Genomic DNA, 19,667 nt, shown 5'->3' with positions numbered 1-19,667 from the left:
ACATATCTCATAGTGAGTTACATTTTTAGAGATTTATCGACTGAGAAGTGGCGATCGAACATGTAATATAAAACCAAAAAATAATAACATAAAAATATTAAGACACCATAAAAGTGTCTACTTAACAACAGTGTTGTGAAAAGCGCAAATAGGTTCTAAGCAGTAGGAGGACCTTCTAGCGCTCAAGCGGTAAAGCGGACGCTTAGGCGGAATTTTAAGCGGGTCAATAAGCGGATTAATTAAATATTTACTTATAATATTAATATATTTAAAAATAATATTATGTTGTGTTAAGAATATGCATTTTTAATATTTTTTTATAAAATATATTTTTTTAATTTTACAATATAATTAAAGTTATATTATTAAGAAATTGATATTTCAAAATTAATTTTTTTAAAAAATTAGCAAGTCAGCATCATTTTGACCGCTTAATTACCGCTTAGTCCGCTTAATTTTCAAAAACGCTTAATCTCCCGCTTAGTACAAAATCGAAGCGCTTTAGGGCCGATTCCGCTTAGGCGGCCGCTTGATGTGCTTTTTTCAACTCTGCTTAACAACCATCTATAAAAATATAACTATAATTTTAGAAATTAATCTTCTATTAAAAATGATACAATATTTTAATACACAATTATATGGAAAATTAGGAAAAAACACAAACACAAATAATAAATAAATTTAAAGATTTAACAAATAACTGAAATCTCATGTGTTGATGTACTTGACCATACCTGGTCTAAACTGACTTGCTGAAACATTGTTATCACCAACTTTGTTGAAAGAATTCAACAAATTTTTCGGGCTAGTACTTGAGTCATTATGATACCATGCTGCAGAGGACAAAAAGCGTGAAAAAATTGTGCACACTTGCTGTTGAATAACATCATGACCAGTGTTTTATATTGGACACTTACCTGGACGGCGTACCCCTATTTTGTCCAATCAGGAACCAGGACAGTAATGTCTGATTGCGTGCTATTTGGTTGAGTAGTATTTGCAGTGTATGACGGTTCAATAGATTGACCGTCTTAGCATTCATAAATTTATTCACTGGTAAAAAGCTTACCATGTCAGATTAATAGCACATATGCATCTCGATATGCAAAGTATTGAAATTTCGTTAACAGATGGCTGAGCTGTCAACGGTGTTTTAACTGTCGACACTGGCATCTAGAATGGCATTCCACGGCTGGAACCTGTTACACTTCTATTTATGAGAGTAGATAATGGATAACGTTGGCTTGGGCATGCATTATCAAAAGTCACCATATTAGCAGAATCGCAGTAAATGACTCTATACTATGTTGGAAGCTGGGTCTCTCACCAGAGTACCGTTGAAACAACACAAAAACAAAAGAAACCAGTTACTTTGATATTTTTTTAATACGTATTAGATAAATCATAAACAGCTTCTCCAAAAAAATATTTGCTTCAACACAAAAATGTAGTACAACACAAATGGATGGAAGATTCACAACATCATAAGGCATAATAAATATCCTTCACATAATCAGCATCTAATATAGGATCAACATGCAACTAAAGAAAATTTAGGATTACCTAAGCTTTTTAGGGCAGTTGTGACAGCTCCTCTCAATATGACCTCTCTCTCCAAATCGATAACATTTGTTCTTCCGATCCCCTACTTTGTATTCTCGGGCCTAGTGCCTATCAAGGCCACAATTGAAGCAACGTCCAGACCCAGGAGGGGGCCCTCTGTCCAGATATTCTCGAGAACCACCTGGACCACGTGGAACCTGTACCAAGTAAAGCATGAGATATTTTTAAAGGAGTGTAAAAGACCAAATATATATACTTTAATATGTAACAGATAAAGAAAATATTGGAAGTGTCCAATTAAGAGTGCTTAACCCCTTGGCAAATTCCACAATCAAACATTCCGTCGGTGCTCGTGTGGATACCGTAGAGGTGTTTTCCGAGAGATAAACACAAAGCGTGGTAGCTAGGATCTCCGTTGAGTTCGTGAAAGTCAAGCTTTTTGAAAAGGTATGATTCGTTATCTCCATAATTTGCCCATAATTATACATGGATCCTGTTATTGGGTTTCAAAATTTTTTTGTTTATTTATGCATATCCGCTGTGTTTTTGTGCCTCGGAACCCAACAGTACCTGAAACGTGATATGCTATATTTGTGTTTTTCTGCTTCGCGAAGAAGTTGTTTTTCTGTTTTACGTTGGTAAAATTTTTGAATTTAGAATTTGAGACTTGCTCTGTACAACCAACAAATTGCAAATTGCTACAAGGGATGACTTTTTCGCCAATTTGGGTGTAGGTCAGTTCCGCTTTCTGCTGCTGGAATTCGGTGGAGGATGAATGTACACCGGGTGATATCTGATTCACTCTCCTGCATTTTGTATCGACATATTATCATTTAAACAATTTACATTTATATAGAGTGCTAGCATAAAGTTTTGGGTAATGCTCTTAATAGATATCTGTTGATGATTATGATTCAACAAGTCACTTCTCCAACTAAGCATTCAGATTCGCTGGGTAATCCGTATGAAATTCTTAACACTCATATATACTGTTGGTATAAATATAGTTCAACCATATGCATGTGGTACCATCATATCTACACATGTTTCAAAGACAGAGTCATGTGTTTCTATTAGCTGGTATATTATCATATTTTAGTTTTATAATCTCTAATATGTTCCCTTTGATTGAATTGAATTTTGTACTGAATCACTACATGATTTCTAAGATCAAATTCCACTTTCTGTCGCTAATAAAAATAATAAAAATGGGAAGCTTTTAATAGCTGTACCAAATACATTAAGTTTGATATTTTTCATATATTCATAATGATTCTGACACGTACAAACAATATAGGTTCTTGATTTAATAATAAATGTTGTCAATCTTTTATGCTATCTTAATTCAAATTTTCTCAGTCAACGACAAATATACTAATTTAATCTATCTATCCATACACAAAAAAGAAATCAAAAATCAATTCATCCAAGATGTTCCTAATATGAGAGTCTTCCCTTTTGTCTCTTTATTATTTTCCACACAAAACAAAAATTTGAAAAGAAGCTCTGGTGTATTGCTTAAAACTATCTGATCAACTACGGTGTTCTTTTATGCATTGATCAGCATATGTGCAACACTGATTTTAACTTTTAATTACAGGAAGATTCGTTGATATTTGTATGCCTTGCAATGGATTCTAATCATTACTCCAACGGTCAACAACATACTGGAACAAGTGGTTTATAATTTCTCTTATATGTATTTCTTACAAGTTACATTTATCTGATTTAATGACAATCTTTTACACTACTTTATTATGCAAATGTCATAAATGGTGTTGGAACACATTGGAGGCCGTAAATTGGTAGTTTTTAATAAACTGTTGTTTTCTGGCACAAAAAAAACTTCTGTTCTCACAAAAACATAATATATTTTTAATAATTGTTAGTGGAGGAGTAAGGACTTTGTAGAAAAAGGCAGGATCTATCAAAAAAATAATCGCCTTATACCCCTATTTTTTTACCTGTTTTTGCTTTAACTGGATGCTTTTCTAAGCTCTGCTATTTCTTCTCATTGTTTATGTTTTTAGGCCGCTGAAATTAATGATGTTGTTTCGGGTAATGTTATTGTACAGACTATCCTAAGGATCCGATGATTTCTTTCGAAAATTGGTAATCTTGCAATTTTGTGATGTTCTGAAGAAGAATCTTTAAACCAGAGGTCTACTCCCTGGTCTTTTTATTTCCAATGTATCATTGCCATACCAGAAATGCATGATACGATCACTATATGCCACAAACAGATTAAAGCATTTGTGGGTAAGTGCCTAGGCCTGTATGAATTAAAGCATTTCTATTGACACTATTTAGGTTAGTGTTAGCCTTTGATGTTGTACTGAATAAGTCTAATTGATTATGTCGTAATTGAGATGTTAGGTGATATGAGCTATAAATTGAAGTGCTAGGTTTTCCATTAAAGAGATTATTTTTCTGGAAGGCATTTGGATAATATCGCTCATATCTACAGGACTTCATAGAAATGGATTTAGAAGTACAATATTGTTTAAGTTTATGTTCCTCTCTTTTATACTAACCTTAATTTTCTTATAGACACTCTTTTCAGTCACAAGTTTGTATGTATAATGTGTCATGTTAGCTCTTTAAAATGCATTCAAGACTCTTATTCTTGAGAATAAACATGAAATAGAATATTTTAGAAATACATGTTAATTTGGCATGTGAGTAATTTTGTGACATGTTGGGCGAATCTGCATATAAAGTTTTTAATATTGATTTTAACTACAAAACTTTCCTAATCCACAAAGAACCATACTTGCTCATTTCTGCTAATGTTGCGTGTACGTCTTTGCAGGTATAAGGGATTTTATGAGTATGCTAAAACAAAGGCACTTGAAGTTGGTCCGCCAGTAGGACTTGACGTTTTAATTGATGGGACAGTTCCAACAAGTATACTTTCTGCACTTTTACCACATCAATTACATGGGTCGAACCATTCTTTTAGGTGATGCGGGATTTTTCTTGATTTAGTAAATCTCTCATTGCTTTGCGACATGATCTGGATTGTCGAGCTCTGCAGCATTCGTATGCTTTTCTGCGATTGCTATCATGGCTGCCTTCGATGTTAGTTACGCGAAGGTACTGTACTTTCTTTAACCTTTATGATCCCGACCCTTCTTTTTATCAATAAGAGCTGTTTAGATCGCTGAATGATTGCTTACTGTGCTGCTGCTGCATTATATCCCCTTTTTGTATGCTATTGCCTTTTTATCATTCCTATTATAGGCTTAATCATTATTGTATTGCAGCCAGTATGTTTATCCTCTTTTCAGAATCAAAATTAATGACTAATATTATTTAGAAACATCTTATGTCGGTATGTTTTGATTTAGTAGTTGTACTGCTAGTTAGTAGTTGTATATTAGGCTTTATATTTCTAATCCATTCGGAGCCACCTTATAGAGTAGTTTTTCCGGCATATATCTCAGTTAGTTTATATCACTGAAACTGAGTTTGCTCTAATGACCGTACGGAAATATGTAATTGAGGGTAAAGACTTTCATTTTCTTTAATAAGTATTGGTTAAGGCTTTTGCTATAGATAGTGAACAAGAAAACAAGTAAGAAATTAGGGGATTAATCTTTCCGAGGATTAGGAGGAGAATGAAAGGGAAATTTATTGATGGGTGGATTATTTTTGGACAGAGGAAATGTTACATGCTTATGTTATATACGTCTATTACGAGGCCCCTACAATTGCATGTAAATGAGCTAAAAAACTTCCTGTTAGGTATTACAGCTGGGATTTCAAAGACGTATTTTGTTTGTACGTGGTAAGATGCTAGGCATACAATGTCTCTTTTTTCTTTTGTTCTCCGGTTGTACTTATCCACCACATGCGAGACACTTTCTTAGACAAATATGCTCACTTCTACATGTAACCAACACACTTGACACATTTTAGCTACTAAACAGAACATAATTAGCTAGTGCTGTGCAAGAGCAAATAATGGAAAAGATTCAGCAGCTCGAGAAAAGCAATTTGAGAAAATGAAGATCCTTAACGAAAATCAATAGTTAAAAGCTCAAAACAGTATGTATGAATATGAATTGGTTTTGACTCTGGAGCAGCTGGTGTTAACCTACAGTCCTCAGTCGGGTTCTAGCTGTTGTATGCCTTATTAACGTATCGTCAGTGAGTATTTTGAAATTTAAATTTTTTTAAGAAATTAGTTGTTATAAGCTATATATGTTGTTATTTAAAAATTTTGTAGTTTATTTAGAGTTTCTCATACCTCATACCTAATGTATCATACAACCTCTTTGTACATCACACTAATTTAAGATGATTTTCATGGATGATGTCAATCATTAAAATAATAAGCTAATACTAAATCATATGCTTCCATGTTCATCCTCTTTTCAGAATAAAAAAGAAAGGAGCGTGGCCCAGCTGTGGAAACTATCTACAAGAGACAAAATATAGGCCTGTTTGGGGAATCTAACAGACGAGGTGCATTGTTAGAGACGGGTCAAGAGATTTACACAACGAAACATTGTAATCTTAAACAAAGTTGGAATGCCGTTATCTTACAATTATGTTTCCCTATTTCGAGTTTGATTAGTTTTATTGGATAGCATTACTTGGTTTTTCTGGCAGCAAAGCCTGTACTAATAAGCAAAGCTTATACTATTAGTATTTTTAGAATACAAGGTATGCAATTTGTCCTATATCAGCGGTTAAATAGTATGATTTGGTTTATGATGCATGATTGCCCTGATATATAATGATTCTTTTTAAATACACATACTGATGGATCATATAGATACAAGATTATTGATGAGGTAACTAAAACCGAGATCATATTGTAAAGAAACTGCAGATAAATTATTGTTATAAACTTTGATTTGTTTCTATCAATTTTGTTAATGTAGTACTACACACCTTATAATTTTAACTTCTTTCTTTTAATAATGTGAAAAGACTTGGAGGCTTTTGTAAATGGTTTTATATTTTATTTGATATTTTTTTTAGCAATACTACGGCCACAATGTTTCCATCATGTAGTTCAATTTGATTTGTGATATGATTTTAATGTCACAATTTATTTGATTTATCGACAGATGTCATGTCTAAATTAGCACGAATCTGCATACTAATTGCAAATTATGTCACCAATAGTTCTGAATCAGATTGCATTGCACTTAGCTCAACATATTATGTAGTACACAAATTGACAGAGATGCTGAGGATGCTTAATATTAATCCATAAAGGCATATAGATCAGGTCAGTGTATATGTCAAGTTATTAGCTTTATCTTTCGTTTTCTAATATATGTATGAATATAACACCAGAATTCAACAGTTTACTGCTGGAGGTCAGAATGCTTATCACAATTCACTCCTGATGCTTTTCCCATCTATAAAGCATGTTCTCTTCGATTTCGAATGCTCTGTTGGCATTGCAGGGACGACATTACAAGATTGAGTGTGTTAACAAAATCTATGATGGATAAAACCATATGGACAAGTAATCTCTATGGCTTACATGTATTACTTGATTTTGCCAGAAAGTCTCATCAAATTATGTTGGACACATCACAACACATAAATCTGGTCTTTTTAAGTTTCTGTAAATATTCTACTTCCTTAATAAGGCTTCTTTCCCCTGTAAATGTTAATTGTAGGTTTTATTGGGACATCACATAATAGTATGTGCTATTTGGAATCCTGTGTTCATGTCCTAGAGCTGTCTTTGGAAGAGATTTTGCTTGCTTTGGCACTATCAGCCGGAAGGATATCAGGTACTCCCTCTGCATGGACCACAACTAGATGTAAAAGCTTTAAGAAAGAGAAAAATTTATGGGGGATTGGAGCATGCACTGCGGAATGTTATACTTTTGCAGTCTATATACAATTATTTGTGGCCTGTGTGTTGTCGAGAGAGATTTAATATTCCTAGCTTTTATATATGCTGGTATATTGAGTCGAATTTTTCCAGGTTTTAATATTATGTATGCAGGTCTGGACATTATTGTTGGGATACCATGGACATGATTCAACTTATCTAGAAAGGGAGTATATGATGGCAGTCAAGAAAATGGAGTATGAGACTATTAAGTTGCAGTGGCAAGTATCCAGCTAAACATCAGGGTGCTTGGGCATTTACTTATGTTCTGGTATTTTAACCCATGGTACTCATGGTTGTACAATTGTTTTTTAAACAAAAGAGAGAGAGCCAAGAAAAGCCAATTATCCTATCAGAATCTAGGTTTCAGATTTATCAAAATCCAAACAATTTTAGTGCTAAAAGCCGTGGAAGATTATTCAGGTTAATTCATTCTCCATTTGGATGAAGTGATTTCATTTTCATGTGCTTCTATGTCACTTGATTATGCACATTATTTAACACATTTGACTCGGTCTAATCATATAGAACTAATATAAAATGGTCCGAAGGGAGTAATAAAGAGTAATCTTCACTTGGTATTAATATTTAAAATAATTAAATATAATATCTTTTTTAAAATTTATAACACCGGAACCATTGTTTATACAGTTTTTATATCTTCCTTCTTATAATAATGTTTTTTTTCCATACATAAAATAATCAAAAATAATCTTACTGATACTTATTAAGAAATGATATTTTTTCCCCTTTTTCAATAATTTTTAACAATCTTTCCTTTAAGTTTGAAAATTATTGAAGGTCATAGCACGCGTAGCGCCAGACCACCAGCATGATTCTCATAATATAAAATATCCGAAAATCAAAAAAATAAAGAGGGTTTTAGCCCTCATAGCGAAAAATTTAACATTCACAAGAATATTTTTCTATTTTTTTGTCACATCATTCACAAGAATATTTAACATTACTCACGTACCTTTAATCAAATAATTGGAAAAACATTTTACTCAATTTTCTTAATTTTTCTTAATTGGGAAAGACAACTAGGGTTGCAATTAAAAGGCGGCAATGGAGGTGAAAGAGGTGGAGGAAAGGAGGCGGCATCGGTGGAGGTGAAGGAGGCAGTGAAGGAGGAGTCAGCGGCAGAGGTGGAGGAGGCGGAGGAGAAGTGACAGAGATGGAGGTGGAGGTGAAGATGGAGATGAAGGTGTATGTATTGGCGATATGTGCTTTAGAATTAAGTGATATTTAAGATGAGTTTTTAGTTTCTAAGATAAGGAAGTTTCTATTAAAGTATGACTCTCTCTTTCTTTCTCTCTCTCTATATATATATTTGTCAGTATGATATGTATATTCTATAATTAAGAACATATCACAAACTTAAAACTGAGCGGAAAGAATATTACTTTTACAAATCTTTTATCTAATTTATATTAGAGTACGACTAATATGTTTCGATAAATTATACTATGAAAGTCTTAGTAAGAATATTAATCATTAACACGTGATAATATTTGATTTTCTTATATAATAAATTATTCAGAAGTAACGATGGTGTTAGCACGCGTAGCACGGGCATAATTCCATATATCGAGTCTTTCAACGCATAAGCATATAAGTTTAAAGCACTGAATTTGAACAATGTGATACCTAAGATTGAGTCTTTTATCATTGCCTAGGATTATATCAACAATATTGATGTGATTAATGTCAAGTTACATCATATATTATTTTGACTTATTATGTAGAAACTAATATCGATATTTATCAAACGTTCACCAAATGTACGTCATATTAGTAATATTTATAAAGAACAAAGTTCCATGTAGTCCACATATTTACTGTAGTACCGTAGACCACGTATGTTCTGCAACTATAGAATGGCATAAAAACATTGCAAAATGTGTTATTTTGCAAATCATGTTCTATAAATATCATCATTTTGTTAAAAATTTTGACAATCCTAAACATTCTACAAATTAAATAGTGAAAAACACATTATTCTGCAAAACATGTAAGTTTGCGGAACATATTTACATATTACAGAACATATGTGTTCTACTTGTCGAACATAAATGATTTTCAATATTTTTCATGAAATAGTGATATTTATAGAATGTATTTCACAAAATAACAAGTTTCATACATTTTGCAATGTTTTTATGTCATTCTATAGTTGCTGAACATATGTGGTCTACGGTACTACAGTAAATACGTGGACTACATGGAACTTAACTCTATTTATAAAATATAAAAATGTTGGTAAGCTTAGATTTTTGATGTTGTATCCCAAATAATTAAGGACTTAATGATGCAAAACTTATAAATATACATAATATGTTAAATAATGTTAAAAATCTAATCTTAATTTTGGTTTAATTTAATTTTTCGATCTCATTTTAAAAATGTTTTTCAACAATTTACCCGCACGCGAAGCGCAGACATAATTCCTTGTATAGATATAGATATAGATAATTGGGCCGAATTGTACGACAAAATAGGAAAAACACGAAGCCCAACTTTGACGAGTTGGACTCTGCAGAAACCCTAATAATACAAACACATGTAGATACATTGTTCTGTAGTCCATACAGCAGCTTGCAAATTCATTGTACAAACTAGGGTTTGTTGGCTCATCTACATCGTCAATATGGTACCTCCTCTTGTTACACTTCCTTATCTCTCTGTCTGTATATTCATTTGTATGTATATCTGTTGTTTTATGATATTAAGCAGTTAATTACAAAATGTTTATTTTGAAATTTGTTATTCTATGTCTATGTCTGTAAGTTGTGATCTTAAGTTTGAAGAATAGTGATGGTGATAGTTGAAATGATTAGAAGGTGATTATTGGTGATTTAATTATGAGCACCTTTTAGTTTTTGATTGATTTAAAGTAATGATATTGTAGGTTGTAAGTGAGCTCTAGAGAATGAAGTTGATTTTGGCTGATTAGGGGGTATCTTAGTTTCTTTCACTCGGTTGGTATATAATCGATAGGAGCTGTCATGTCTTAAGAAGAGTTGGAGTCGGCTTGTTAAAACCTTTAATTGGTGCCCGCATAAGCTGAGTTAGTTGAGTCTGGTTATCAAGTTTGTTAACCATATAGGTTAAAAACTAAAACTAAAGTGAGTATAAATATGACTCTATGTAAAGCGGTTTAGTTGGTTAAACACTTCAATAAGTTTAGGCCCCACAACAGTTATCAGGACAAAATTTATAAGTTTCAAATTGTAATGAAAAAATGCAGTTCATGGTACAAAATCAGAGATGATCGGTTATATATTAGCACATTAGAATGTTAGACTAATGTCAAATTTACTGTACTACAAATCTTGGAGTATCAACTATCAACTTATAAACTGATGCAATTCTAAGTTATCAGAACAAATCACCCCTCAAGTGCTCTGTTAATTGATTACTTCACTTTTGTTGATTACTTAACTATAGATTATATCAAAATATCTAATCTAAATTTTTTTCTCATTACTTTTATTGTTTGATTGCAGACTAAGAGAACTAAGAAAGCGGGTATTGTCGGAAAGTATGGTATGTTCATGTTCTTCTGTTATTGTAGCTTCAAAATGTCCGTTTCTGATTATCTATCGTAATTAGACAGTTCTGAGGTGAATTACTGTCCTGTTAGTTGATGGAAATTGTACTTGGAATTGTCTGCAACACACAGAAGTGAACGACTCTTTTATGCCTCTTTTGGATAACCTTGCCTAGATATTGCCCTGTTCTTAGTCATGCTCATGCAAAGTATATCTGGTAGTATAACTTTGTTATTGACACTCGACATGCGAATGGTCTGATTCATGGAGCTGCCATGGGTTGAATGTTCATATGTTTTCATATGTAATGAATGAGAAAGGAGGATACATTTAACAGATTTCTTCATTGTATTTATTTGGATTTTAGTGTTGGATAATTCATAATTACTTGTTTGACATTGTGCAATGCTTCTCGTACTTTGCGACTATACCTCTTGTATTAGCATTGTAATATGTTTCTGTCTACCTCTAGGTACCCGTTATGGTGCCAGTTTACGTAAGCAGATTAAGAAGATGGAGGTTTCACAACACAGCAGATATTTCTGTGAATTTTGTGGAAAGGTTTGTTTCTTTTCTTCCTTTTTTTTAATAATAACCCTGGAGCCTTAATATTATTTGGTTCAAGGTCTAATTGGAGTGTCTCCTGTTGCACAGTATGCAGTGAAGAGAAAGGCTGTTGGCATTTGGGGATGTAAAGATTGTGGCAAGGTCAAAGCAGGCGGTGCTTATACATTAAAGTACTACTACTTTTTATGCATTTACTATTTATTGCTCCTCGAAATAGTCCCTTAATTGATTTCAAGGTTCTAACTTCTAATGCTTTACTTTTTGTGATTATCTTAGCACTGCTGCTGCTGTGACAGTTAGGAGCACCATCCGAAGGTTGAGGGAGCAAACTGAGAGTTAAGATCCTAATAATCTGCAGAAGTGTTAGTGTGTGGTCAATGGTGCTGATTCAAACAATTGCCTTCTCTTATTTGTCCCCCCTCCCTGCCAACTCTTTTAAACCTAATGTTTATTTTTACGACAACACCTTGTGGAACTAATGCCCAATTTTGTGGTAGACAATCCCTTAACTGTTTGAATGTGTATCTGTCAGGGAATAGCACACTACTTAGGGCTGTAAATCGATATAGACTATCCGGTGTCTCGGCTCATATCCGGCTCGAAAATATGATACATGTCTCATATCCGTTTTGAAAACGATCCAAATCTGGCGGAAAAATTAAGCCCGTATAATATATGATCCCGGATACGAGAACACCTATACCCGCTCAGATTCGGTCTCATATAATTTTTCATAATATGATCCTACTCGAATAATCGAATATGATCCACGGTTCATATTCGATTCAAACTCATACACATATTATATTTTAACACCATATTTGTAAGTAAATAGTCATCGTTTTATAAAATTTTAATATCTTATTTAAGTTTATATCTTCATAAAATGTGATTTATTTAATGTGATCATGCTTATTATCTTCATATATATTTAATAAATGATATATACCAACATATAACTATAAGTTTTAATTTAAAATTATGATTCTTTATAATATTATGTTTACTTAGACTAAATGATAATTATTTGAACAACTGAAATAATAATGATAATTAGTGTTAGTGGATCATATTTGGCTCATATTCGATGTATCATAAACTACCCGGTTAAAAAATTGAAAATACGATACTGGATCATATCCGGTTCAGTTCCGAATCTCAAATATCCGAGATCGGTTTATATCCGAATAAAACGATCCTGGACCCAAATCTAGACAAACTAAAAATAATATGATCCGGTACTTGAGCAGAGGGGTACCCGGGATCACGCGGATATTTTACGGCCCTGTCACTACTTAACAAAATCAACATTTTCTGGGGAATTGGATGGCATGGATATGCACTAAATGAATTAATTGGAACTGAAATTCTGAAATTAGTTTTCCATCACAAAAGAGGGAGATTAAGATCATGTGAGCCATATCATGTGTTTTCTTTTTTTTTTTTTGAAATAGTGTCAAATGTTAATATCTATTTTAAATGTGTTCATTACGTATAGTAATTGATGGTGGAGTTCTTACAAGTACAACAACTTAAAAGAGGGATGATGAGCTTCTTTGTCCCTGCTTTTCGCCTTGAAGTTGTTTTTATTTTAAGTTGAAAAATATCTTGCTAAAATTTGCGAAAACTTAAGTTGGATGTTAATTTGAGGTATATTGAATTAATTTTTATAACTTTTTCTTTATAACAATTACTCATAAATTATACTCCCTCCGTCCCTTTTTACTTGTCCCTTTTGAAAAAATAACGCATCTTAAGAAAATGTTAGGTGGATATCTTGTTTTCATACGTATCCCTAATAAATGTAATGAATTAGATAGAGTTGTGTATATATATATGCTAGTCAAACATTGGAAGTTGTTACATTTTGAAAAAACATACAAAAAGTTGCTTTGAAAAGAGAAGTGGACAAGTAATTTTGGACAAAAAAAAATTCCAAAAGGGACATGTAAAAGGGGACAGAGGGAGTAAGTTATTAATAAAATAATTCTATTTTTGATAACTCATAAGTCATTGATGATTCAAAATTATTAAAACAGATATTTTAAATTCCAAGATTATCATACTAATGGGGTGTAATTGATTATTTTAAATTCATGAATTCTAATGAATTGCAAGTGAATTACAAATCATAATTTTAATCACAATTTTATGTATCCCTTGCAACAAGCAGACACTGAGATAATTAAGTGTCCTAGTTTGACTTTTGAATGGTCAAATTAACTAAATTTTGATTGAGATTTACACTTATAATATAATTTTTAAAAGTAAAAAACTTGTGTCATTATAAAATACATAAAATATATACTATAAAATGTAATTTTTACTTTTTTAAAATAATGACGAATTTGTTCTTTATGCTTGGTCAAAAATGGGTCAATTTGACCGTTGAAAGTCAAAACAAGACACTTAAAATGGGATGAAGGGAATATTTATTTATAGAGTGCCATATGAATTTAGGTCGATAAAATGCCATATGAATTTAGGTTGATGTATTTTTTTTCCTATCAAAATTTTTCATAGATCACGTCATGAATTTGCATGACGAATCAAATGATACGAATGAAAAACATATAAAAATTATATATTTTTACAACAGTTCTAACTTACAAACAAATCACAATTTCAAAGCATATTTAATTGAAAATTTTAATTTACTATTTATAAATTAAAGTTTTTCACACCATTTAAATTATATTTAATTTTTTTTTAAATAATTAAAAACTCCCGTGCCTTATGAGCTATAAGCTAGTTTATATAAGATATATATTTGAGTCTGATTAGTCTGCTGATTTAGGTGATGATCGGAAGCCTTTTTATTTTTACAAACACATAGGGACTTTTTTTTTTAAAATTATAATTGTGAACCTTCCGGATAATTATGTATATACTAATCAGTTATCATATCCATTAACTCGGGTTTTGAGTTATAAATGCATCACACAATTTGCATATCCATATAATATTATGAAATATCTTGTGGAGTAATATAATATATATTTTTTATTTTTAATTATTTTAATATTTAATATATTTTAAGGATGGATTTGGACTAATATGTGTGTTTTTAAATAAAATATAATTTTAAATGATTAATAGATTTGGTTATATAATTAAAAAGAATAGTTTTCTGTTAAAACTAGGGTTGTCAAACGAATAATTCGATTATGGATTTGTTTTTGTTTGTGTCCATATCCGAATCCAAAAATTCGTATCCGTATCCGAATTTTTCAAAGGATAATATCTGAATCCGGATCCGACGGATACTATCGGGTTAGAGTTAATATTCGCATCCGAATTCGATTTTCAATTAAAAAAATTATATTTAAAATTCAAAAGAACAGTAAAAATCTAACTGAATACCATCAGATACTTTAAAATGACAATTAAATATCTTAAGATTATAATATATTTCTAATAATCCAAATGAATATACATGAACTTGAAAAAAAATGAAAAAATACTTTTTAAAGTTTCAATTAAGTACACTCTTCTTACGAGTCACGTTATTCGGTAAAATTTATCAATAAAAATTTTAAACCTAATAATATTTCTACAAGGTCATGTTCAAGAGAGAACCACCGGATGGAGAACTCAGAGACCCTTACATTATTTTTAGTATTAGTTAGAGTTCTGTAACAACTGTAACAAAATTGCATATGGAAAAATGTCTCATTTATGTATTATATATATATTTTGAAATTAGTTCTGAACACACGTCACGATGCAAACACATGTATTTAGATTTAGAACCTGAAAATTTATGTAAAATATAGGATTCTGTAGCAAAACCTTAATGGTTTCATGATTCGGATTGATTCTTTTTTGAGCGCTGACACTATTTCTACATTCATATTGCAAAAGTTTTTCGTAAATCATATTTGAAACCCCGGAATAGTATTAAGATCTAAATTAGATATCTCAAATTCTGAACTTTTTTTTATCCAATTGTGTACCATCTTTGTTTAAAACACGTTAGAAAATCTCGCAGTTAAAGAATTCTGAATTTCAGTAATTTTTTTTGAAGCAAAAGAGTTTCATTCAAAAGAAGCATCATACATCTCATACATCAAAGTCTATTATGTTACTATCGGCCGGGATTGATTTAGCTAATGACTCAACGAAAAGAAATCCATAGGAATTACATCTCCTAAATCCATTTTCAACAATTTAAGCCATCAAATGAGATGATCAAATATAAATGTTATACTCCCTACGTCTCTAAAAACTTTTCTCGTTTGATATGTCGGGACTGTTCATGACATGAGACAAATTTTTTTTTTTTGGAAGGCGGAAATATATTAATATCGAATCCAAACAGCAGCCTTTACATGACAAAGGCCCTGACAAAATAGGAGTTAATCATCCGGACTAAAAATAGGACATATCCGAAAATATAAACTGAGGTGAGACAATCCACAACAACCACTTAAAACCCTAATAATACTAATAATACTTAATAATATTTAATAATATTTAGAAATTAAAAGAAACAAAGGAGACGAACAAACAGCCATGGCGAACCCTAGCTGCTGCCGATCCTCTGCTCCTACAGCTGCCCAACTCAGAGGCGCCTCTCGCCCGGGCCACCAGCTCCAGCAACCAACCCACTCGCATCTTCCACATCATCGTCCGAGATCTCAATCGTCTGAGCTCCAGCATCCTCCTCCATCTCTTCTCCTTCCCACAACCAGTCCTCGTACTCATCCTCAGAGAGAGCCTCGAACTCGCCCTTGCTAGTACCCAGACCCATATCCAACATCCAGAGCTCCTTAACCTCTCCAAAGAGCCTCCTAATAACAACCAGCCTGAGACGTTGCCAGGATCCCACCTGAGCTAGATAACGAGCCAAGGCATTCTGGCTGCTATCGATTGGCCTGACCACCAAGATGAGGTTGGGATCTTCCTTTCTCTGATTCAGCTGTTGGATCACATTAGCATGATTAGGATCATGGAACCACTTGTATTCATCCCACTCCTTAATAGCCTCCCAGTTATCAGATTCAAGCTCCACACACTCTTCATTTTCCAGGAACGCTCCCTTGAGGCTAACCAACAAAGCCCATAACTCATTAGCACGCCTAGTTAGGTTACGGATCGTTCTAGAGTACATTCTGATGATCGTACCCTTGCGATCACGAATCACTATGCCTATGCCAGAGTCATTCCAATTAGGCAGACGGTTGTCGAGGGTGAATGCATGAACATTCACCTTAACAAAGCCCTTTGCTGGGAAAGTCCAGTACTTCACCATGGTAGATAGTGCAAAGAAGAGAGAAAAGCTGTTTAAGAAATATGTGAGGAGAGGAAGATGGTTGCAAATAGAGATGAGAAGTCTGAATAATAGGATCGTTTATATAGATGGAAATTGGCTAAGGGACTCTTGCGTTTTCCAGAGTAATTATTCGATGCATTGTCCCAGGCCACTGCATGTAATATCGCCTGCTTGCAAATCCAACATTTAGATTTCCAAGCAAAATTTTGAGCTGGAGCACGCCACCCTAGTGTTTTAATTGGCTGTGTAGAGTAGGTTAATCAAGTATTATCTAAAAAGGAGTTATAAGATAGCCACAAAACTGCTCGTATAGGATAAAATCAGCATCATGCATGCAATAATGTTGGCCTTGTGTGCCCTTCTTTTGCCAATTTATCCGCTTCCAATAGATAATTTCTGAGTAAAAATTTCACATTGAAATTATTACTTGAAACAAGATTTATCCAGTCATCATAATCCTCCCAATCTATGTCTTCCGAAAAACCCGCTCTGGCTTTAAGAAAAGCTTCCTCTAGAATTTTAGAGTCCTTACATAACGTGATAAAGCCCTAAATATGGTGATTTCTTTGAATATTAGTGAAGAGAAAAATGAGAGCTTTCCTTTCCAATTCAATAATGTTTGAAGCAGTGGATGGCCCAGAGAAAATGAACAGAATATTCCCCTTTAAATCAGTTAGACAACCTCCAATTCCACATTGAATTGAGCCATATTCATCTACTTTCCATGAAGCATCTGAGTAACCTATAAAATTTGAGTTGCACCATACTAGACACATGTAGAAAAGTTTTTTGCTAGTTTAAGAGGATAGCACCACTTGGATTAATCATCCATAGCATTTCCAGATGTTCTGAGATTCTTCCAACTGCCAGCAGCCACTTGAATGATTTAATTTAAGCAATTTTCCAGATAATTTCCTCCTTCTAGTTTCTTTTGCCAAAGATAATCTCATTCCTCATTAGCCATATGGACCATAATACTGCTGTGACTGAGATAGACCATGCCTCCTTAACCAGAGCATCTTTGATTAGTTTGAAGGTGTCTAGAAGATCACTGTGGTTGAGAAGTACCTGCCTGTTAATTCCCCACCAATCAGCAACAAAGTGCCATACCTTTTGAACTTTTGGGCATAACCAGAAGAGGTGTAGCTTAGTTTCATCCAAAACTCCACATAATTTGCACTTGCTATCCATTGCATTATTGAGTCTTTCACTGAGAAGTTTGTTTAATGGCAAGATATTGTGAAGATACTTCCACAAAAAGATACTAATTTTGGGAGGAACCTTTAAGCTCCATAAGATATCCCAACCCTGTAGTCTTTCTATGCTAAGATCTTCCAATATATCATAATCCTGCTTAGTAGAATAACTTACTTGTTTCTTTGACCACCTTACCTTATCTGACTCTGCATTGAGAGTGACACCATCAAGTATTTCCATGATTTTCCTCTCCTCTACCTTCTCCCATTCCCCGAGGTTCCTGGTCCAAGCTAATGCATTTGAATATTCCAGAAGTTCTTTCACTTCTTGGATGGAATGCCTTTTGAATTCTGATATAGCATACATCCTGGGAAAAGATAAAAACAAGGGCTTGCTGTTTAACCAAGGATCTTCCCCAACCAAGACCAAATTGTTACCCTTTACTTCCCAGCTGAATTCTGAACTTGAGAATTGGCCTTGCCACCAACTCTCTTTCTGAAGAGATATCAAATATTTAAACATAAAAGATGGTTTGAACTTGTCCATTGCCTGATCAAAATTTTCCCAAGGAAGTAACTGATATCTGTCTCTAATCAGCTGCCACCACCAAGAACCTCTATCTCTAAACCATTTCCACCACCATTTCAGTAGTAGAGCTTGGTTCCTATAATGCAAGTTCCCTAAACTCAGGCCTCCTTTATTTTTTGGTTTGAAAACCTCAGACCATTTGAGAAGGTGCATTTTCTTCTTTATATGCCCATCTCTATGACCAAGTTCTCCCCAGAAGAAACTTCTCCTTAATCTATCCAGGATTTTCATAATTCCTTTAGGAATTCTATGCATCTGGAACCAATAGATTGGAAGACTATTAAAAACAGATTTAATGGGCACAACCCTACCAGCCTGATTCAAAGATGAGCACTTCCAGCTAGCCAGCTTATTTTTGCATTTTTCAATCAGGGGCTTCCAAAAAACATGTCTTCTTGGACTGGCTCCTAATTTAGCCCCCAAGTAATTGATAGGCCATTCTCCTCTCATGCAACCTAGAATATCTGTCCATTCTGATACATCTTCCTGACCCCAGTAATATAGAAGACTTTTATCATAATTGATCTTCAGGCCAGATACCAATTGAAAACATTTAGAAATATTCTCAGATCCTGGCTTTAGAAAAAGGATGGTATCATCAGCAAACTGTAGGTGCGTTAACATTCTTCCTTCTGACCCCCATCTATAGCCTTGAATTAGAAACATCTCCTGAGCTTTTTCCATCATTATAGTGAAAGTTTCTCATGCAATGTTGAAAAGTAAGGGTGAGAGAGGATCCCCTTGTCTCAGTCCTCTTTTGATCGAGAATTCTTCAGTTGGAGAGCCATTGACTAGTACAGAAGTTCTCATAGAACTTAAAATTGATTGGATCCAAAATATCCATTTACTCCCAAAGCCCATCACCTCCATACTCTTAATGAGATAACTCCATTCCACCGAGTCAAAAGCCTTAGCAAAGTCTAACTTAAGAATTACCCCTTCTTGCTTTCTAACCTTGATGTCATATGCCACTTCACTAGCAATTTACGTTTAATCTGTAAGACTAAATATAGTCATGAGTAATCTTGTTAGTTTCGTATTTTTTAGTATTTTAATA

The 19,667-nt window shown here is 33.3% G+C and overlaps 1 protein-coding gene across 1 annotated transcript; it reads left to right on the top strand.

Moving 5' to 3' along the window:
* The first annotated feature begins 9,920 nt into the window (after positions 1-9,920).
* LOC108216612 (large ribosomal subunit protein eL43) lies at positions 9,921-12,068 on the top strand. The gene is made up of 5 exons (XM_017389424.2): positions 9,921-10,082; positions 10,939-10,978; positions 11,456-11,544; positions 11,638-11,720; positions 11,827-12,068. The coding sequence occupies exons 1-5, from the start codon at positions 10,080-10,082 to the stop codon at positions 11,888-11,890; spliced, it is 279 nt and encodes a 92-aa protein (XP_017244913.1). The 5' UTR covers positions 9,921-10,079; the 3' UTR covers positions 11,891-12,068.
* The last annotated feature ends 7,599 nt before the right edge of the window (positions 12,069-19,667 follow it).

This window comes from Daucus carota, chromosome 4 (genome assembly GCF_001625215.2).
Source record: "Daucus carota subsp. sativus chromosome 4, DH1 v3.0, whole genome shotgun sequence".
In the NCBI taxonomy this organism is placed as follows: Eukaryota; Viridiplantae; Streptophyta; class Magnoliopsida; order Apiales; family Apiaceae; genus Daucus; species Daucus carota.
This window is presented reverse-complemented; position numbering and strand designations above follow the sequence as displayed.